Consider the following 22,446-nt stretch of genomic DNA (forward strand, 5'->3'; position numbering starts at 1 on the left):
TCCCTACACTCACAAGGTTGTGCAACCACCACCTCCATCTTGTTCCAAAACATTTTCTTCACCCCAAAAGGAAACCCTGTGCCCATTAAGCAGTAGCTCTCGTTCCCTCCTCCCCCAGCCTCTGGAAATAACTGATCTACTTTCTGTGGATCTGCCTATTCTGGACGTTTCACATCAATAGAATCATATAATATGTGGCCTTTTGTGTCTGGCTTCTTTCACTGAGCATAATGTTCTCTGGCTTCATCCGTGTTGTAGTGTGTCTGTTAGTGTTTCATTCCTTTTTATGGCTGAATGATACTCCATTGTATGGATGGGCCACACTGTGTTTATGTTCGTGTGTTGATGGCCCACCTGCCTTAAAATGTTCTACCCAGTGAATATGTGCGGACTGAAAAAAAGAATGACTAGAAGGATAGAGGTTGAGGACAGGTGAGCTGTGGGGACAGAGGCACAGGTGGCCCAGGCCCTGCTGCCCTCCCTCAGGGCCAGGAGTCCAGTGGGAACTCCTAGGTCAGCCAGGGGAGCATGGGAGAGGGGGGATGCGGGGTAGGTGATGGGGGGAGGGGAGCAAACTTCATCCTCGCTCAGAGCCGGGCCTGACCTGCTCCCCTCTCCGAGGCCCCACCTTGGGGTCCTTCGGCTGGGACCCCAGGAGGGGCAGTCCTCCACCTGCAACACCCAGACCTTGTCAGGAGGGAAGCCAAAATTCTGCCCTTGGGACCCGATCACCACCCAGCTTGCTTCTCTTTGTACCGAGTATGTCTGCCAGCAAATGCACTGTGGATTTTCATACAGAGAGACCTGGGCTGCATCTGTCCAGGTGCTGAAAACACCAGCTGTGGGGAGCAGGTGTCTCCCCACCTGGGCACCGAGGGTGATGGCGTCTTGGCTGCACTTGGAGGTCTGCTGGCTGCACCAGAGGGGGATGCAAGACGCAGCCAACTGGGGCAACGTCTGGTCCCCGGGCTGGTCCGTGCTCAGTTTCATGCTCTGCTGTTGCCATCCTGAAATTCTTAATACATCTTAAAAAACTTTATTTTAAAGTGTGGTAAAATACAAATAACATAAAATGCATCATTTGTAAAAGTGTTCAGCTCAGCAGCGTCGAGCACATTCACACTGTCGTGCAACCATCCCCACCATCCGTCTCCAGAACTTTCTCATCTTCCCAAACTGAAACTGTCCCCATCAAACACTGACTCCCCATTCCCCTTCCCCAGCCCCTGGTCCCCACCATGTACTTCCTGTCTCTGTGGATCTGACTCCTCTGGGGACCTCGCATAAGTGGAATCAGACAGTATTTATCCTTCTGTGACTGGTTTATTTCACTTACCATCATGTCCTCATGGTTCATCCGTGTTGTAACGTTTGTCAGAATATCCTTCCTTTTAAAAGATGAATAATAGTCCATTTTATGTATATACTAACATTTTGTTTATCTGAAATTCTGAATTTTTGAACAAGGGGCCCTGCATTTTCACGCTGCACTGGGCCCCCCAAATTACATAGCCTGTCCAGCTGGCCCGTCACATTAGATCCAGTAGGAGAAATCCTTCCAGGCCCAGCTGACAGCTTACTCAGTCCCCTCCTCCCTGAAACTCCCTGAAGGGAAGCCAGAGGGGATCAAACGACTAACTCCCCCCCATACGCTGCTTTGGGGAAGAACTCGGAGAAGACCCAGTGACAAATTTTGAAGGGCCTTTTATGGGTTGAATTGTGTCCCCCACAAAACGTATGTTGAAATCCTAACCTCCAGGACCCCAGAATGAGACCGTATTTGGAGATACAGTCTTTCGAGAAGTAATCAAGTTAAAATCATTGTGGGCCCTAATCCAATAGGACTGGTGTCCTTATAACAAGGGGAAATTTGGATACAGAGACAGACGTGCACAGAGGGAAGACGACGTGAGGACACAGGGAGGAGACAGACATCTACAAGCCAAGGAACGGCGCCACCCCTTCCGCTGAGGCTCGCACGGGGCAGGCACGGGGAGAACCCAGGCCTGTGCGAACCCACCTGCCTGTGGATGCCCAGGGGCAGCTGGGATGCTTTCAGCCTCTCCCTTCCCTCTGTCCCCTGCCTCGCTGACATGATGCCCACACCTTCCCGTCTGATGCAGGATCTAACCTGCACTGGGCAAGGGAGGATTCAAAGGGCCTGTAAAGGGGGAAGGCGAGGAAAGGGGTGCTATACACACATCGCGTCTTTAAATTGAAAATGTTTACAGGTTGCATCTTCGTGTGGCCAAAAGGGTTTAGAAAGAACTTGATAATTTTTTTTTTTTTTGGCTGCGTTGCCAGTCGTTGCTGCGCGCGGGCTTTCTCTAGTTGCGGCGAGCAGGGGCTACTCTTCGTTGTGGTGCGCGGGCTTCTCATTGCGGTGGCTTCTCTTGTTGCGGAGCACGGGCTCTAGGCGTGCGGGCTTCAGTACCTGTGGCATGTGGGCTCAGTAGTTGCGGCACGTGGGCTCGGTAGTTGTGGCGCACGGGCTTAGTTGCTCCGCGGCATGTGGGATCTTCCCGGACCAGGGATCGAACCCGTGTCCCCTGCATTGGCAGGCGGGTTCTTAACCACTGCGCCACCAGGGCAGCCCCGAACTTGATACCTTTTAATGTTCTTCTTCAGTCACGAAAGCAGATGAGTGAAACGCTTTAAGATTTTTAAAAATTACCAAAAAAAACCCCACAAGAGACCGAACCTTTTGAAAAAGCATATTTAAGGGTTATGCTTTTGGTTTTGGTTTTCTGTGGGTCCGGGGCCCCAATGCATCCACAATCAACGATCGTCCTCCTTCGCGCTCTAAGAAGCACGTTGATACCTCCATCTGGGTCACATCTCTTTGTAAGTTTCCCTTTATTCATTCACATTTTATTGTCACCTTGAAACGCTGCCCTGTGGTCCATTTGTTCCTTAGCCCCAGGCCTCCTCAGTCAGAGCACAGGCACCACCGCCAGATGCCTCGTGAAAACCCTTTAGTGGCGTTGCCCCCTCGCGCCCCGGCCCACTCCACACAGCCCAGGAGGTGTTTATGCTGAAGAGCCGACATGAGAAGGGCAAGGCCACTCCCAGTGAGGGGAACAGCAAGGGCCAGGCCTGGCATCCGAGGAACACGGACCCCTTCACTGCGGGTGTGACCTCAGCATTTGAGGCCTCCACCGCCTTGACTTGTGAACCTTGAGATAGACACACCCAGTGCCCCGTCCCTGAGAAAGGCCTGCGGGCACACCTACACCAGCTTTCAGGGTCTGCCTTGAGATTTCTGTGCAAGCACACGTGCATTGCTCTCTGAGGGGCCCTGGGCTTTTGGTTGCCATGCATCCTGTATGTCAGGTGAGACATCACCATCAGGCCACTTCCCTGTTTTCCAGGCATGTGGCGATTTTATTGACGTGGACGAAGGAGAAAGCTCACCTGCATTTGTCGGTCACAACTGGCTTTAGTTTCAGAGCCTCTGGATCCCAGGGTCTCTCCCTCGGGACCCTGGTGGTCCCGGAGCTCCAGCCCCTGCACAGACGATGTCTGAGGACTCGCTCTGCCCCGTTCCTTGGTGCTGCCCCGGGGGCTGGCTGCGTGGCGTGGGTCGGGCAAGTAGGTGGTTTACACAGTTAACCCACCAAGCGTCTCCAGGAGGCTTCACTTGACAGAGAGAAGAGGGCATTCGTGCCTGTGCCTGCCCAGCCCCACCTCTTGTCCTGGGATCCCTCCAGCCAGAAATGTCCCTTCAGCGGGGCCTGCCCCGAGCCCTGGTCCCTCTCCCCGACACCCACCCAGCGGCTCTCTGAGCTGCAGTTTCTTCTGGGACCCAGGCCCTCACACCGCAGGGCCCAGATGCCACTGTGCTCTGACTCTTTAGGCCCTGCACCAAATCCTTCAACTCTGGGAAAACCAATCAGACGGAAGGCGGTCCTTGGAATGAAGGGGAAGGTGGAGTTTTTTTTAAAAATTAATTTACTTATTTTGGCTGCTCTGGGTCTTAGTTGCGGCATACGGACTCTTAGTTGCAGCATGCATGCGGGATCTATCAACCAGGGATAGAACCCGGGGTGGCCCAGCGGCCATGGCTCACGGGCCCAGCCGCTCCGCAGCACGCGGGATCCTCCCGGACCGGGGCACGAACCCGCGTCCCCTGCATCGGCAGGCGGGCTCCCAACCACTGCGCCACCAGGGAAGCCCCCGGACTCTTTTTAAAAAAATGTATTTAATCAATTTATCTTTGGCTGCGTTGGGTCTTTGTTGCTGCGCACGGGCTTGCTCTAGTTGCGGCGAGTGGGAACTACTCTTTGTTGTGGTGCACGGGCTCCTAATTGCGGTGTCTTCTCTTGTTGTGGAGCGCGGGCTCTAGGCGCGCGGGCTTCAGTAGTTGTGGCTCGCGGGCTCTAGAGCGCAGGCTCGGTAGCTGTGGCGCACGGGCTTAGTTGCTCCGTGGCATGAGGGATCTTCCCGGACCAGGGCTCAAACCCGGTCCCCTGCGTTGGCAGGCAGATTCTTAACCACTGAGCCACCAGGGAAGCCCGGCATGCGGACTCTTAGTTGCAGGCATGCATGCGGGATCTAGTTCCCCAACCAGGGATCAAACTCAGGCCCCCTGCACTGAGAGCATGGAGTCTTACCCACTGGACCACCAGGGAAGTCCCGGGAAGGTGGATTTTGAGACTCCACAGTCTCCAGGAAGCCCAAAGAAAACCAGAAAGCTCCTGAACAGAGAGGGTGGCAGGCCGTGGGAGTGGGACCCGTGCTTCCACAAGACCCCAAGCTCAGAGGGCCCCATGCCCCACGCTTGGTTTAACGCTCTGCGGTCACCGACTTGAAATTCTTAGTACTTTCTGAACCAGAGGTCCGTCCCTGAAAATTGTGTCCCAGTTTGGTGGAGTTTAGGAGAAGCCCTCGGGCTCTCGGAGGACACTGTCCCTGGAGGTCCAGGCGGGGGTGAGCTGGCTGTGCGCTCACGATGCAGGGGCTCAAGAGAAATTCTCTCCCTCACTTGATCTGGGGTGACTGAAAGACCCCCGGGAGAGCTGGGGGTTGGGTCCAGGCCCCTGGCACGTGCCCACGGGCACCTGAGCCCCTCCCCACCCCTGTGCAGTTACACAGGCATAATGTCCCACCTGTGGGAGGAGCCCTGCCCCGTCCACACCCCCAACTTCCCATCCCTGACTGAACCCCAAAATGGACACATTCAGAGGCACAGAGCTAAGGGGCAGGTCCAAACCCAGGATGCTCTGTATCAAACCAGTGAAAAAAACAAAAATCGCCAGCACCAAACGGTGTCTGTTTTTCCAACTGGCTAAGCTTCAGGGCATCACCTCTAAATGAGTACACGGGCAATACTAAGACCTCGCTCGCAGTTCAGTGAAGTACTCTGTAAGGTACACAGCACGCTAGTAGCTAAGAGCGATCACCTCTCACCACCACCTCCTGGCTCCTCGGAACTCGCTCCCGCTCGGACGCCACGCCCCCGAGGGCCTCACACGCCCCGGCACTCGGCACACCCACACGTGGGATGGGGGTCTTCCGTCTGTTCTTTTGGACCCCTGGGTGGGCAAAGCAAGGCGTGAACTGGGGAGAAATGCTCCCTGGCCAGCTTGAAGTTTGCTGCAGGACTTCCGGGCGGCTTCCCAGAGCCCAAGGCTGCCACTTATCCAGGCTTGCAGGCCCACGTCACCACCATCTGTCCTGCTCTGAGTGGGCTCCAGGCCAGGGGCAGAGGGTAAGATCCACTGTGCTGTCCCTAGCGCCCCCGACTCCACGGTAAAAAACACTCTCACAGCAGAACGGTCCTTCCTGTCACTAAACAGAAACCATGGTTCTCAGGGACAACACCAGTGTCTATGATTTTCTCCCTTCTCTTTAGGAAATCCTTTGCAATTGTGCTAGGAAAGTACTGAGGTGAAACAAACAAAAAGACCCAAAAGACAGGGACTTCCTGGTGGCGCAGTGGCTAAGACTCTGCGCTCCCAACGCAGGGGGCCCGGGTTTGATCCCTGGTCAGGGAACTAGATCCCACATGAGTGCCGCAACTAAGACCCAACACAAATAAATAAAAAAATATTTTTAAAAAATATATCTTAAAAAAAAAAAGACCCAAAGCAAAGGGATGCAGGCATTCAGCCCTCAGAGTCTTAACCTTGAACGGAACCGTGAAGATGGCACGCCCCTACCCTGGGCAGGCTGGCGGCAAGAGCCCCCCACCTCGCATGTGAACTCAGTCTCTCAGTTCTGAATCCTGGGGTGGGGGGAATCAGAAGCTGTCCTGCGCACCAGACGTGGAGCTGGGGGCAGCAAGGCTTTGTGACAGCACACCCCCACTTACACCACTGGTTTCTTAGAGGGGGTCCCTGGAGCATCGGCATCACTTGGGAGTTGGTTAGGTTAGCAATGCAGAGTCTCGGGCTCAGCCCAGAACTGCTGAATCCGGATCTGCTTTTGAACAAGGCCCCTGGGGGGAGGGAGAGGCACACTCTTGTCTGTGATGCGCAGGCAAGGGCTGACGCCCAGACCCCTTCTCCTCAGTGCAGTAGGTGTAGACGGCGCCTGCGGAGCTGCCTGGAGGTCCCAGGACACCCCTGGAGCCACCTCCAGCTGGAGCCCAGCCGCCTTCCCCAGGTGGTGCCCGCCTGCCCCTCTGCCAGGGACTCGGGCTGGGTATTCTGAGGGACCTCAGCGCAGAACCACAAGACACACACACAGACGAGAAAGAAAATCCAGTGACTTCAGGAGAGGCCCTGTAGTGCCGCTGGGGAAGCACGTCCGCGGGTTTAGCTGAGCCCACTGGGTGCGGGGGAGCGGTGGTTACTGCTCTCTCTGCCAACCCTAGCCTCTCTCCTTGGATGCGTCTTGGATTCAGAGTGGCTGTGGTGTGGTACCTACTTGATCTGTTTTCCTTTCCACAAGAATGCTATGGGCTGGGCCTTATGGACCCCATTTCACAGCCGGGGAGACTGAGGCTCGGAGAGAGTCAGGGGCTTGCCTGGGGAGGTGGCAGAGTCAGGATTCAAACCTAAAACTCCGACCCTAAGACTCTTATGCTCCATCCTGCCTCTTGGTGAATTCGAACTCACCTTCCGTCACCTGAGGAGATTAGTGTCAGAAGACATTTGGAATGGCCAGGGGCTCAGGTGTGGGGAGCAGACAGACAGGCAACACTCAGCGACAAGACAGGAGGCCCAGGGACCGTTGAACCTGGAGAAGAGGGGTCCCTGGGTCTCCAGGGGGAGGGGGCTGATTTGTGAGTGCGTCCAGCGGGGAGGCCAGCATCTGGGCAGGGGCAGAGGGAGGTGGGGGAGCCAGTCACAGGGCGTGTCCTGGTGCCTTCCTCTCCGTCCGCCAGGCTGGGCTGTCTGAGGGCTCCCTCCTTCCCCACATGGGTCAAGGCCATGGCCTGGAACAGAGCCTGGTGAGGGGCAGCTCACGCTCACCTAGGAAGGAGCAAGTCACCTGTGGCCCTGGCTGGCGCGTCACTCGGCGATGGCTGCTTACGAGTCACACACCATCACCCCTACACCACCGTGTCTCAACGATCCCACTTCATTTATTACCAAAATATCACAGAGGTCCAGTCATAGTTAACATACAGCGTTTAACACAAACCTGATACCTGTGAAAAGAACTAAGTATTCGGACAATCGAGTCGTTTGGAACCGTAATGCCCCAAACCATTATCACTCCGTACTCCAAAAATACACTTTTGAGAGCTTTGGAAACTGAATTAAAATGTCTACACAGCTATGAACAATTGTTTAATAAAACTTTTTCATGTTTCCATTACATGTAAATATATCAATTTGGCATCTCTATAAAAACTCTGAAAATGGTGCAAAAGTTTCATTCTCTTTGAGAAAGCCATTGACAAAAAATATTCACACTTCACTAAAATTTTGAAAAATGGTCTTCTTTCAAAGCTTCTTTATTAATCTGAAATCTTCTGGATTATCAAAATCTAGGTTTGCTTTTTCCTCCTAAAACACTAAAGAACATTTATTCACAAGGATAAAAAGGCAAACTTGGGGAGATGGAAAACTGAGAAGGACTTTTTTTTTCTTCTGAAAAGCAAAAAAAAAAAAAAAAAAAAAAAAAAAAAAAAAAAAAAAAAAAAAAAAAAAAAAAAAAAGGAAAAAAAAAAAAAGGGAAAAAAAAAAAAAGGCTAGTTACATAAGCATCCTCCAAAGAACACAATGGGATTCATTTTATTGTTGACTTTTGGACAGCAGTGTCATACTTTATTGAAAACAAACCCATGTAAAAACAAAGTTAAAATGAAAAATGGTACCTGAAAAATAAATTATTTTATATAAAACAAATCAATAACTTAAAACACACTAATATACAAAAGGTCTACCCATCTACTGTACAACATGGGAACCAGCTGGGAAAGTGCCCCCCCGAGCAAATCACTGTAAACGGAACGTTACATGGTAAAGAGGTGGCCCCAACCAACAGACAAGCCTTCTCTCCTGGTGGAAGTGAAAACAGTCCTACCGAGTCGCTGCAAACCACTGGTCAGCCTAACTTCGGTCCTCACGGGGACTTACAAGGAGTCATTTATTTATTTATTTTAACTACCAAGCAGAAAACTGAACTCTGTCACCAAAAGGTTGTGGGAAAATACAATCATTAGAAGTCAGAGTCCAATCAAAAGGTGTGGAAATGTGAACCCTGCCGGGGGCCCTACCGCTAGCTACCGTAGGACTGTCCATTCTCAATGCCGCTCAACGGAAAGCACGTGGGGCTTCGGGTGGGGGCCGGGCCTGGGAATCTGATGAGCAGCAGGTGTTTTCCTGAGGAGCTGCCTCAGGGCCCAGGAGGTACCGCGGGTCCTGGGAAGATGGAAAGGATTTCAGATGGAGGGTTGGGGTTATGGGGAAGAGAGGCCCCCAGCAGCTTATTCTCACTCTCTGTGATCCAACCCAGGATGGGTGCGGAAAGCACAGAGAAGTCCGATTCGGTCAGGCCAAATCGGATGGGAAATGGGGCAGCTGGGAGACGTGAACTCTGATTTTCAAGGCCAACAGCGACTGGGGTCAGTCCATGGACCTAGTCTGGAGGCAAACCAGCGATAAGTTATTGCCAGTAAGTGTCTTGGGATTCATCTGCCTGATCCGGCAGGGCTCCCCTCGAGCTGCCAGCTCCCGAAGGGCCAACTCCCTAAGCAACGTGGTTCAGACCCTGGGTTTCCAGCACTAATACCAAGTGCAGACTCTCGGAGGTTAAGGCAGCTGCCCTTGGCAAGGGAAAGACTCACCTTTCGGGGGACAAAGAAGGTGAAACCCACCCGGCGCCACCTGCCCACGGGCTGAGCCCAGCTCCTCCGTTATTCTGGCAAGAGGGTGGCCGCGGTGGCCGGGGGATCACAGTCACAGGACGCGTGACCAGAGTCACAGCCAGTGCAGAAAACCACAGCTTGCCACATCACATCGAAAAGCTAAAGAAAGGCAGCGCCACAGGGTAATAAACAATAGATAACTCAACTGGAACCAGGTTCACAAATCTGGAGCTGCTTAGTGAACAACTCTGAGGGGAAGTTACATAGGCCAAAAGAGAATTCAATCAATTCAATCAAAAGAGAATTCTTTGGTATTTATGTACCAAACCAAAGTTTCAATAAATTAACATCATCTACTCTTAACTTTTTCATCAAAATTCCCAAATAAAAGGAGAGCATTCATTTTACGAAATACAAATAAGATTGATCTATGTAAAAAAAAAAAAAAAAAAAAACACAACTTTTCTAAAACACGGTTTCTTTTGGATTGTAACTTTTAAAAAAATGGCATCTTCCTTTTGCAAACAGACCTAGAGAGAAGATGTAATGAACTTTTTGGACACAGGGCCAGCGTCTGGCACTTCCATGGGAGTGACAATTACTTTTCAGGAGTAAAACATGTCAAAGGCAAAATCCTCCCGCACGCTCACAAATTAAAACGCCCGAAGAAGCACATTGGGGTTTTCCGCCAGAAGGATGTTCAAAGAGTGGGGACCACGTAACACGAGAATTTTACTGAGAAACTTCAGGCAACTCTCAAAGGTCCGTACGCGCTTCACGTTTCCTGTTCGTCTGTGCCAGCACCAGGATAATCAGTGTGGTTCCAATAAAATAGAGGGGAGGAAATCAGCTGCGGTGCTGGCCGTGAGCCCGTCACTTCGCAGTTTAGGCCTCTGACAGAATTCTCGTAGGAAATGGAACACTAGTGCAGGCTGGCAGGATGGTGTGTCAGCGAGGAGACTCAAGGGTCACTCTCAGGACTGGGAAGCTCATCTTCACTGAGATGTTGGCCCGAGGCTAGCACAACCTACATGGCATATTTTTCCAGGAAAACATCCCAGTCCCGGGGTGCAGAGCGCTCTGGGGCACACGCAGCAGGGACCCTCTTTGCATCAAATCTGGGCAAACGGCCCTTGGTTCCAGGAAGAGGCACGCAAGCTAGCTTTGACTTAGAATCTGGAAAATTCTGCTGCAGAGAGGAGGCCCTGCATGGCACTTGGCCAACTTATAAGACAAGGCTTCAAGGTATGAACTTGGCCCTTTGTGGGAGAAGAGGGCAACATGGGAAATTCAGGAGGATCCCACAAGCAGCGGCAGCCCCTCAGTGAAGTATGAGGGAAGCGGTGTGGGGTGGGGGACGGGCAGCCTCAAATGGTCCAGGGGTTGCTCAGAACACAGACCCGCTCTGGAGAACGCTGTGCCTACTGCCCAATGTCTTCCACTTAAATAGATAGATAGATAGATAGATAGATAAATCATGCCGCAATTCCATGACATCAATAACTAAAAAGCAGCTTATTGTTACACGTTTTAGTCTCGTGTCAAGGTTAAAAACTGCTGGTACTAAATTATTGTGTTTTTGATTCTCTTGCACACTGGTTATTTATAAAAATCAGATCACGCTCCTGAGGAGTTGCCCGGAGATCAGGCCCTGCCTATTTACTTCTCAGGCCCTCTCTTAGACTCTCCCTGCCGGCTCCCCGTTTAAAAAAAACACCACCTGTGATGGCACAATCCTAACGTCACAGATTTGTAAATGCTTTGTCTTGAGGCAAGTACGTTTGTTTCTTAAGATCTTATAAATCCTCCCTGAATGCTGGGCTGTCTGTACCTTACCTAGCCAAAAAGAAAGAAAAGGTAAAATAAAAAACAAAACAAAATTCGAGCAAAACAAAATCAAATTTAATGGTCTTAAATGCAAAAGTAAAAACAAACGAAAAACACAAAAAAGCAAAAGAAAATTAACAGAACAGAACAACCCAAAATGTCAAGGCAGTTATGAAGAGAACTTTGAAGGTTAATCTTTAAAACTACAAATCAAAGGGTTTTTTTTCTTTTTTTTTCTTTTTTTTTTTTTGTTAATAGGTAACTGGCAGGAAGTAAGTACTTTTCTGCTGAGTGTTCATAGGAAAGCAAAGTTTCAAAACAAAATCCGACTAAAATAGAAAAAAGCCTAGCGCTCACGAGAAGGGATGCGAGAAATACAATGCTCAAATGTTTCTGTGTCATTAAAAAATAGAGCTATTTTACGCACTGGGGCCATGTTCAATGCTCTTGAAAACTGGAGAGATGATTGTGAGCAACAGTATCTGATGTGTGGAGGCACCATGCATGCAATGTGTGGACAGGAATCGGGATGTCAGAGGAGCAACACGTCTTCAGGCGTGCCTGGAGCTGAGATCTGACTCTGGAATATACTGGAGTTTCCCTGAAACTCTTTGGTCCGTTCCCATTGGCGCCTGGGCTTAGGAAACCCGCTCGTGTCCTCGGCAGAGCCTGGCCCGGCCTGGTATGTGGCCCCCCTCCCCGCTTGTGGCCCACGGCAGACGGGCCCGCTGCCACTGCCGGGGCCAATCGACTGAGTGAGCAGGAGGTGGCAATGGGACCTGCTTGGGAAAGCAATTTCCTGTCAACCAAAGCAGAAATCGCTTAAAATGTTGAAGCGGTTGAGAAACGCACACAAGGCATCTGTCTAACATCTTTAGTTTAAAAACGAAAACTAAAAGGTCATTTCTTTTTGTTTGTTTCTATCCAGTTTGTGGAGACATCGAATGAAACGCGTGTTAGACAGTCTCAGAAGTTAAAGCATGCTTCAGTTTCACCACCATCCCGAAGGACTGGTTAGTCAATGCAGTCTACTTAGATTTCTGTTTAATATATATTTTAAAGGAAATAACTTAAGAAACTTAAAATTGGTCTAACATTGTGGGATTTCAAACATTTGAACATGTCGGTTGCATCCCAGAGTATAAAAACCTTTTCACTTCTCATTTAGACTAAGACAAACACTTGTGAAAATTGGCGCAAAATGAGTTGTACACTAACAAAAGAGTTTCAACTTCTTCACTCTTAATTATCTACTCCGTACAAAAAAAAGCATGAGCGAGTTATTTGTGGGACTTGTTGGTTTTGAAGGAAACCTGTAAGATTTTGTCCCCCAGGCGGTAGCCGTTCAGACTTGCTATGGCCATCGCGGCTTCTTCATAGTTTGTCATGGTCACAAAACCAAAGCCTTTGCACTTGTTGGTGTTGAAGTCGCGAATCACTTTCACATTGGTAACTGCACCAAAGGGGCCAAACATCTGCCAGAGGATTCCCTCATCGGCATCTTGACCAAGGTTGTAGATGAAGATGCACCAGCCCGAAGAAGCGTTGCCTGGGACATTGACACCAGAAAGCCCACTCATGTGATCTACACCCATAGGGGAGAACCTAGCAAACAGAGAGCACAGCATTCAGGTCAACGTCAGTGCGGGCCAGCGAGCTGCACGCAGCCCATGTGAGGCGCTCGGGCTGACACACCCCACTCAGTCAAAATCAGGACTTTTCAACTGAGAGGAACTCAATTTGGGGGCAGAGGGAGGGCATGGGCTCCCTGCTCTGTAGGGAGTCAACGTTTGCTGCCTGCAGGGGGTCAGGCCTCAGAGCCAACGGCCTCTAGTGGCCTCCGACCAGCCGCTCCCTCCACCCCTCCCACCTTGGTGGGGTGGTCCTGTTGAGTCACACCCGTACCTCCCACATTTTAAGTGATGGAAGCCTTCTCCACATCCTCCGAGGTGCTGTTACACCCCCAGCTCTCCCTGGAGGAAACCGTTCCTCATCCTGTGTCTGTGTCTGTATGTGTGTTTGCGGGGGTATGGTGGGGGTGGGGAGAGGGCTGAATTTTTTTCTTTTCTTTCTCTGAATTTTATACCCCATCCCCACCCACATCAGCACCCTCACCCTCCGAGGGTTCACGTCCGAGCGGTGCGTACATATAGCACACTCCTGTGAAGGGCCACTGCCGGCAGGGCACAGCTCCGGACACCCTTCCACTGCTGGCTCTTAACAGCCCAGAAGGCCCAGGGCTGTGAACTGTAAGTCCACCAAGCTTTACCAAAAATGTGGAGCCCCTTTCTAAAGCACCACTTTTAGTCACATCAAAAATAAGCCTTCTACAAGTCGTGGGCAATAAGGATTAAGGGAGATGACAAGATTGTTACTGAAGCCACGTGGCCCTTGAGATGTTTCACAAGCTCAAAAGTAACTGTTGGAGGATCAATTTAAGAATATTTGAGCACGACACAGCATCTCTGAAGCCACACAATGCAACTGGAGAAGTATTACCTGCTCCAAAATAAAATCAGGTTCGAGTTGTGGGTCTGATCCAGGGGTGAGTGGGGGTGCTTTCAAGTGCCACTAATCAGATTCACGCACTCAGCACACATGGCAGAAGAGTGGCCAGCCCTCGAGGTGCAGACCACTGACACAACGGTGATCGCTGATGCAGGTACAGAAGAATCAAGGCACACTGTGGGCCATGGTTTTGAATTTGCGAGAATAATTTTAAACAGCCCGTACCAAATGTCTGAATTGGTTAGATGACTCAGGAGGCTTGTTAGTGGTGAGACCACAGTATCATTGAAATGGGGGTGGGAAAAGGCACCCAAGTATCTGTATGAGCTGCTTTTCAGTGAGAAATGGAAAGACATTCTGACTTTTAAAAGGACCTCCTTTTCTCCAAGTTTTTTAGGACACGGCGGACCCAAGTTATCATAGTTAACTAAATATTGAGATAGATATTATACTGAAAATAATCTGAGGTAATATTTTACTGTCTTTTATTGACATGATTCTCATTCTTATTCATTCTTGTGAGTTTTCTCCTGCTAGTTGGAGCTGATCTGTTTCATCTCAACTGTCATGAAACTCACCCCCATTCTTTCCTCTGATGGCGCAAGAGGAGAACTGACTCTTCCTTGACTTGGGGACTTTTCCCAACAGGATAAGAACGGACTGCAAACCCCCTCCTCTTCTGGGTCTTCTTTCTTCTTATTCTTATCTTAGTCGGCCTTCTGGTGGCAAACCTTCCCGCCCGCCCCTTCCTTCCGTCCATCTCTGGAGGTCACGGTCCCTCTCCTGCCTGGCCCCTTCTGCACCTCCCATTTCTCCTTTCTCTTCTCTTCCAAGCTTCCTGGTTTTCCAGAGTTCCTGGGTAACTCACTGAACTTGGCTATCTATACATCCCACCCGATCACCAGTGAGGCCGACCATGCTGACTTTCAAAACTGGATTTAGCTCACTTCTGTCCAAAGACGCTTCCCCTGCTTTGCCCTTAAACCAGAAGAGCCAACGAAGGAAGGCCAGCTTTGGAACCTGAGCTGAGTTGAGAACCCTGGATTACTGGACTGTGAAAATAAGACCTTGAAAAACAGCATCTGTGGAAATGAGCGGGGTGTTACCCAACCTCACTGCTTAAAACAAAGACGGGAACCCTGAAAAGTCGCAGAGAGAAATCCTTAACATACCTGAGATTAGCCCTCATGCCACTTCTCAAAACTGGGAGAAGTGGGATCTCAGCTGTTCGTGAGGCAGTAACACACCTGATTTCAGAGTCCAAGTTACTGACTCTACTTGTGTCTGTTCTGCTAGATCCTGGCGACTAGAATCATTTTATATGGAAAGACTAACGAAGGTGGGAAAACAGTTCACCTCTACGATGCAGCTTTTAAACAGAAGGCATGTAATAATATTTAGACACCAAATGACTCCACAAGGTAGGTGTATGAGAAAGGTTTGCCTTAGGGCTGCTGATCAAGTGTCTAAAACCTGTTTAAAACTCTGGAAGAACGGCTCTTGCCTAAGCACCCCTAAAGCTGCATCTTTTCTCTCCCAGATACGGGATGATCTTTTAAACTCATGAGTCTACTCAAATATCACTAGAAACTGCGGGCTGCAGCGCTATGCACTCACTCTCCTGGGAGCTGGTTGGAGCTGCACTACCTTTTTCATTCTAGTTAAAGACAACACTTGGATGGAAATAAACAGCTTCCATACAGATACCTTTCTGATGCAGGTGGGGGACATGGAGACATGAAATGGCCGTGAGCGCGACTTTCTGATGTGATCAGCCCAGAGGTTTCCACTGCACATAGTCACCCAACCAGCAGGGCTCCGTGCAGCCAGAAGGGGCCCGAGTGGCCATGGTGGGAAGAGCGCGTCCTCCTGACCCACCTGAATCTCTGCGCCTGGTGATGAACGGGGCCTCCGAACCGCCTAGCTGGCGAGTGGTACAGCTGGGAGAGCAGCGCCACGTTTTTGTTCTGGTTGGGATTGGCTGCAAACTTCACTGTAATGGGCTCGGAGGAACCTGGGGGTTTATGACCATTGAAACTGGTAATTGCCTCTTCTGCTTCCGACCGTTTGTCAAACCGGATAAACGCAACCCCTCTGGACAAACCTTTTTAACAAACCAACAGAAATGGAGTTAGGGGAAAAACTGCAAGGATTTTTAAAACTGAAAAGCAAAAGTCAAGTCAGTCAGGCTACTGTGGTTCAAAACTGGATGCTTGGTTAATGAGATAAACAAAAATTAAACCTAAATATGGAAACATGAGCAAATTAAAAAAAACAAACAACAACTAATAAAAGATTAAGGTTTCAGACTTTCCTCTGAGTTGAAGCAACGACTCCACAGCCTCAGTGCCAAAAGATATTTTGGTGAAAGGAGTCTCAAATAAGACACCCCAGACCTCTTCCTTAAAAGAAGCCACACTAGAAGAGATTATGTCCTCCATCACCATTGCGATGCCAGATGCCCACCGCAGTGTGGGTGCACGGTGTGCTGAGGGGTAGGTGGGTGACAATTGTCCCTGGGCTCCGGGAGCTCCCTCCCATGGCCTTCCCGGCCATCTGGCCACATACCCCAGCTGGGCCTTTGCGGCATGTCGCCTCCTGGGCTGGCCTGACCAAATCCCTGTTTGCTCGGTGCCTGGCTCAGCCTCCTGCATCCCTCAAGGGCGTGGAATCCTAGTAACCAAGCTGAACCCTGACGACTCTTTCCTGCCACCAACACCTCACTCACCTCTTGGATATTCCACTGTAAGGTCCTGGGACCTCCTGTGGGCCGCAAATTGCCCTCAGAATCAAGTGAGGCCACGCATTCTTTTCCCAGAAAACTGCCGACAATGGTGCTGACACACCCACCCACAGACTCCCCAGCAGCTGAAGAGTCCCCGTCTTGCGCCCGTTCATCGCCGCCTCAAGCTGCCTTGGGAGAACACCTTCTCTTGCCACGTGGACTGAGCCACCAAAGGCAAGTCCTGGGCCTGCTGTAACCCCATCCCTCGACAGAGCAAGGACATGGCTCGGGACCAGGCTACCTGAGTCCCAGGCCCAACTGCTGAAGGCGGGGTCAGCTTAGTCTGGCACAAGTGTGAGACCTGAACAAACCAGACGGGAGGGGGCTCAGTCACCCTCTAGCCCCATATGCCGTCGTTCTGGGTCTGGGGGGAATGATGGGGGCCCTCATCCCTTGAAGAACTCGAGGAATGGAGTGGGGCTGAGGTGAGGGATTGTGGAGCCGTGGAAGAGAACTGGCTCCTTCTCCTGGGGAGAAGAAACAGGGGTCGTGTGAAGGTCGAAGTGTACTGGTGACGGCCGAGGGCCAGCCTGGGGGGTGACGGGCCTGGGCCGGAGGCACAGTGTGCCCTGGTAGGGGAGGCTGAGGCAGATAGCCGTAAGACACAATTTCTCCTCTAGACAAAGGCCTTTAGCATGTGGTGAGTGACGACTATCAGAGCAGAAGAGCCCAGGGCCTCGGGCCACCAGCTAAGTGAGCGTGAGGAACGTCCCCCAGTCAGCTCCCACATCCCGGCACCTTTCTTCGCCACCTCCCGCAGGGTCCCACCCATCGTCCCCACGATGGGCAACAAGGCGTGGGTATCCCCAGCTGGCCCCAAGGCCGCGGAGGGGCCTGGGAGATTCGGGCACACCAGGCTGGTGCGGAGATGACAAGTGTCACTGCAAGGCGCAGTCGTCCCTTTGGGGCCTAGAATCCCAAGCTCTGTCCTGACTTGGATGCAACACCGTGGGCCCCCTGTGAACAAGCAGACAGTAGTCAGGGGCCCTCAGGCAGGGGCTCTTTCTTTACAACAGGAGCGTCCTGTGGATGCCGTCCGCCAAGTCCTAAAGCACACACCCCAACTCTCCAACTGGGAAACTCTCCCTTCTTGGGCGCCCCCAGCACAGCAGCTCCTCATGGCCTCAGGGCTGCCCCTGCATTGGTTCCATCACTATTTAAGTATAAATTTAAAATTGACACAGCCACAGATGCTCACTGAATTACTGAGATCAGACCCAGCGATTCACACATGTGCCAGGAAAATTCTAGAGCCTGAGCCCACTTTAAAATTTCGGTTCAGAAGGAACACCTGAAAAAATGTACTTGGCATACACTGTTTTTATTTACTCTTAAACGGCACGAACGACAGCTTAGACAGATGGGAACCCGAAGGAAATCTAACTGCAGGCAAATCCCACTGGAAGCTGTGGTTGGCTGGCTGCTACAGAAAGCTGCCTGCAGGATACGGTTCCACTCTATTTATAAAGACCTTGCAATCAAGCAGACAGAGTGTGTACGCGCAAGTGTGGTTTCCCTGTTTGGTTTTGCAAAATGACTATCAAATGAAAACTGCCCGAGTGAAATGAAGAAAACCTGAGTAAGAGAGAGAATGTTACTTAAAGTGAGGGGAAATAAACTCACTCAATGATTGGATGAATGTATACTTTTTGAAGATGACTGTGGATTTTTTTTTTCCTTCAGTGTTTTTAGGATTAAGAGCAGAGACCAATAAATGGCACGATCTCCAGATGAGTCAACTATGAAGTTCACAATTAAAATGTATAAAGAAGCAAAGACATTCTCTGAAAAAGTTCTGTCAGCTCAGGAGATTAAGGTTTTTTAAGAGAGCTTCTGTTTCTTTAAAAAGCACGTCATACGAAGGAAACTTGCTTGCCCCGCTATTCTCTGCCCCAGCCGCCGGGGCTCCATGGGGTCCCAGCAGAGGAGCCCTGCATGGTGGCCTCCTCCGGAGCAGAGGGAAGGAAGGGGAGCCCACAGTCCTGGGGGCTCACCTTTCTACTCTCCAATTTGACACGCAGCCTAGGGGAGGGCTGTGGAGAGGGAGGAGCCCCGGGGGCTCCCTCACGGCTTCCGTCCCCCCCCCCACCGTCTCGCAAAGCTCCTGAACACAGACAGAGGTGTGGGGTAGGGACCCTGTCCCCTCGCCTAAGTGGCAGAAGCTGGTGGGGAGGCCTGAGGGCACAACCCTGAGGTGCCCCCAAACTCTAGGAGACACCAGCTTTGCAGAGGGAAAGGAGGCAAAGTCCCAGCAAAGGGGTGAGGGAACTGTCTGCAGGAGAGACCTCCCTCAGGATGATGCAGACAAAAGCTACGTGGCAGGGGGTGCGTTCTCGAGGTGGGTGGACTCCAACTTGAGAGCTGGGCCCTGCGCAGCGGTGCTGGGCTGGACAGAGACGAGCAGAGGCATAGCAGTCTGTATAGGGTCAAGAAAAGCAGGGCCGTGGAGGCAGAATACGGGCCAGCACTGTCACCCCCGCCAGGTCTCCAGGTGGCCCACTCAGGCACTTCTGTGCAGGTGGGGCTGGGGATAAATACATGTGCTGACCAGCCGACGGGATCACTCTCTCAACTGGCATTTGAAGATAAGTAAGGGGAACTTTAGGGACCACGGGAAGCTCTTCTGGCACAGAACAGGGGTTTACACCAAGTAAACGGCATCTTTACCTCACGCCCATCCCCCGGCCCAGAGCAGAGGGGCAGAAAGGAGGCCGGGTGGGTGGAGTCTGTGTCCCTCCAGCAGAGCCTGGGGTCCAGAAGCCCCTTCTCCTCAGGCCCCTGGGAGACTCAAGCTGTCCACTCGTCTCCAGGCCGGGCCGCAGCCCAGGACCGCAGCCTGGGCAGCACGTAGGGCCAGCCCATGCCAAAACGAGCTTCCACAGCTGGGACAGGACAAGGGAGTGCAGGTGACAAGACTGTGGGCCCCAGAGCACACAGCTTAGAGGGGATGTAGGAAAACACGCATGCACCTCCACCCCCATCTGTCATGGGCCAGGATACCCTGCCCACCTGCTCTTGTGTGGCTCTGCAGCCTCCCGGGGGAGGTCACCTCGGAGCCACGACCGCTCTGGCCCGACCACCCAGTGTGTGTCTGACTACCTCAGCCAAGGGGGGTGGTGAACACGCTCTGTGCTGGAAGAACATAAAAACCAACCACAGACAATTCCACTGGCTTCGCTGAGCTCCCTGAGCAGTAATCTTTTTTGCTAGTTGGTCAGTAAATTCCCACTCCTGCTGAGAACAGAGATGAAGGGCCCTAAAGCAGGGCGGCCTGAGTTCGCTGCTCCCCAGACAGAGCCACACACAGGGCTGGGCGGGGCCAGCCCGACCCCAGTGGGGCCGGTGGCCGCAGTGAGGGGCTGCTTCCGGGGTACGCAGGGCTCAGCTTGGCGGTGCCTTACTGCTTTATGCAAAGCCCATCGCCCAAGCTGCTTGTGTCCTGAACTGAGACGACCTGAGAGGGGCTGGCAAAGTGGCCAGGATTGCCTGAGAGAGGAAGTCACTGCCTTTGAGCTCTGAGCTTTGTGCTACCCGAGGGGGGCACGGTATCCAAGTCATGAAGACTGAAGAATAGCTCCTCAGAAACATTCACCCTTGGAGCTCTGGGGTAATGAAAGGTGGGGACTCTGGACCTCAGCTAAAGACTGTCTCACGCAGCACACCTCTGCCTGCAGTAAGAACGGCAACATTCGTAGTCCAGGCTAGGACGTGTGGGTGCCTATAGGAAGTGCCAGAATCTCTTGGTGTTTTCACCATAACAGGCCTAAGCTTTTATGTCAGGGCTGCTTTTATGCCACTTAACCTCCCCAGCCTCATTCAACAAAAGCCAACGTCTTCTCATTTTGATTCTGTCCTCATTGCTGGAATAACTAATGACAGTGATCTGTCTTCCCTAGGAGACCCAGCCCCTGCCTGGAGGAAAACCTCGCCGTATCCTGGGCCACCCGCCGTACCTGTGGTCTGATCCACGAGGACCCGGGAGTTGATGATCCGCCCAAACCGAGAGAACATGTCCTCCACATCCTTCTGGGTCATGTTCCTCGGAAGCCCGCTGATGTACAAGTTGGCATCTTTGATGACCTCTGAGCTCGGGCGAGCGTACGACACCTTGAAAACAAAACCGCTCACTGGCATTAGGGCAGATGTGTGGCCAAAGCATCGAGGGAGGGTGTTAAATTTTCAAGTGAGAAAAAGCCAACCCTATGGAAGGAGGTTACCTGCAGCAGCCCGTGCTGGCAGCTCCCCATGGGCCAGGCAAGGGCCCTCACACACCCTGATGACAAGACATTATCCTTGTTTCACAGTCGAGAGTCTGAGGGTCCATGGCTGATCGGGGGCAGGGCAGGGAGCCAACCCCGGCTGCCTGTGCTCCTACCGTGGCCTCAGGCCTCTCTGGACAATGAGCAGGGCTGGAAAGGGAACCTGGTCCTGCCTGTGAGGAGCCCAGGGGACAGCGGGCTGGGTGCTCTGGGACCATGACACCCACCTGACAACAGGCAAGCTCGCCATGGGAGCCCAGATGGGGCCCGAGTGCTGGGGGGTACACACATGTTAAATGACCCCATGCTTTTTAGGCTTATGTTCTGCAAAGCTGAAGAAAGGCTAAAAGGAGCTTGTGCAGTGGTTTAGATAAAAGGGTGCGTGCGTGTGGGGCTGGTAGCAAGGAAAGGGTCTCTGGCGCTCTCCCAGGTTGGGGCGACAGCTGGGTGGACCCTGCCAGCCAAGGGGGCAGCACAAGGGCAAGACGACAGGTGTGTTCTCACCACAACACTCAGGCCTTCCAGGAAGGGCAAGGGTGTAACTCTACATGCTAAGACCACACACTCACATACACACACCCACCCCCTCATTCATGTGCTCGTTGACTCTCAAACATTTGAGGTGCACCTGGGACATTCCAGAAAAGGAGAAGACAGACGCCACCTTTGCCTGCAAAGCAGAATGCAGTCTAGCGGGAGAGACGGCAGATGGAAGGAGAAACCGCGTGGCGTGGTCAGAGCACAACTCCACCCAGAAAGGAGCTGGGCTCATGGAGGTGAGTGTCAGAGGAGAGTGGAATAGAAGTGATGCTGATCAGAAGGATGTCCCAGGGTACCGGGTCCCGTCAGAGGCTGGTGGCCTCCACAGAGCAGTACTGTACAAGCTGACCTTCCCTGAAAGCTTCCCTGCACTGCAGCCAGGCCTAAGGCACTCTGGAGACACTTTGGGGCCACCCGATGGTTTGTTCACGACCTGGGGCAGAGGCAGCACTGTCCCTAAGAGGCCACCTTGGCCCCTGGGGCCTCCCCAGGGCCTCCCAGGTGGGTGTGGTCACGCTCCTTGACTACCAGGAAGGACGTTGGCCCCACTTCTGGGCCTCCACTTTCCGGATCTACGTCAACCAGCCCCACAGAACACCCCACTCAGACTCCTGCCAGAGGGGGTCACTCCAACCGTCTGCTGTCCAATTTTATCAAATGTCCCAACGAGGGGCGTCCGATTTCAGGCAGGACAGCTGAAGGAGGGAGGAGTCCCTGCCGGGACTCAGGCTAGTCTGTGCTTTCCCAGGATCAGCCTGGGCCAGTAGGGAGCTGCCTCCCAGGACTATCCTGTCTGGTCCCTTGCAGATCTGTCCAGAACAGGTTGCATTTGGGGTCTGCCCTTGGCTTTTGGTGAAGGTCACTGTGGGAAAGAACATTCCCAAATTAGCACCGTGGGAGTGGTGTAGAGGCTGGCACTGACTGTAGTTACAATTGTCCCCTGATAAAGCCCCAGAGAGGCAATGCTTTCAAAGCCAACTGCGCTTCAATTCCTTTCAGCACAGGTGTCTCCAAAGCCCTTGATGGCCACTGCAGCTTTCCTTTTCTCTTCAGCCACTGTCAAGCTCAGAGTCAAATCAGAATCCAAGAAGACAGCACAAGAGAACCCTCTCGCGGCAGGTGTGTGATGATGCAGCAGGTGTGCCTGGCCCCGCTCTGAGACACTAGGCCCAGAACGCTCTTTTCTAAGCTCCTGGCACCACCTGCTCCTTTGCCTCAATCTGGTCTACTGCCCTATTCTTTTTTTTTTTTTTTTTTTTTTTTCC

The 22,446-nt window shown here is 52.0% G+C and overlaps 1 protein-coding gene across 1 annotated transcript in view; it reads right to left on the reverse strand.

The window, feature by feature from the left end:
- Nucleotides 1-12,047: 12,047 nt before the first annotated feature.
- ELAVL1 (ELAV like RNA binding protein 1) overlaps nucleotides 12,048-22,446 on the reverse strand; it is a 19,909-nt gene continuing 9,510 nt past the window's right edge. Inside the window, exons 3-5 of the mRNA XM_007460617.1 lie at nucleotides 20,336-20,489; nucleotides 15,476-15,701; nucleotides 12,048-12,694 (exon numbers count right to left, since the gene is read on the reverse strand). Of these exons, the coding sequence (XP_007460679.1) occupies nucleotides 12,370-12,694; nucleotides 15,476-15,701; nucleotides 20,336-20,489 (705 nt within the window). The 3' untranslated portion in view covers nucleotides 12,048-12,369. The remainder of the gene's footprint in view (nucleotides 12,695-15,475; nucleotides 15,702-20,335; nucleotides 20,490-22,446) is intronic.

This window comes from Lipotes vexillifer, unplaced genomic scaffold (genome assembly GCF_000442215.2).
Source record: "Lipotes vexillifer unplaced genomic scaffold, Lipotes_vexillifer_v1.1 scaffold1011, whole genome shotgun sequence".
Classification (NCBI taxonomy): Eukaryota; Metazoa; Chordata; class Mammalia; order Artiodactyla; family Lipotidae; genus Lipotes; species Lipotes vexillifer.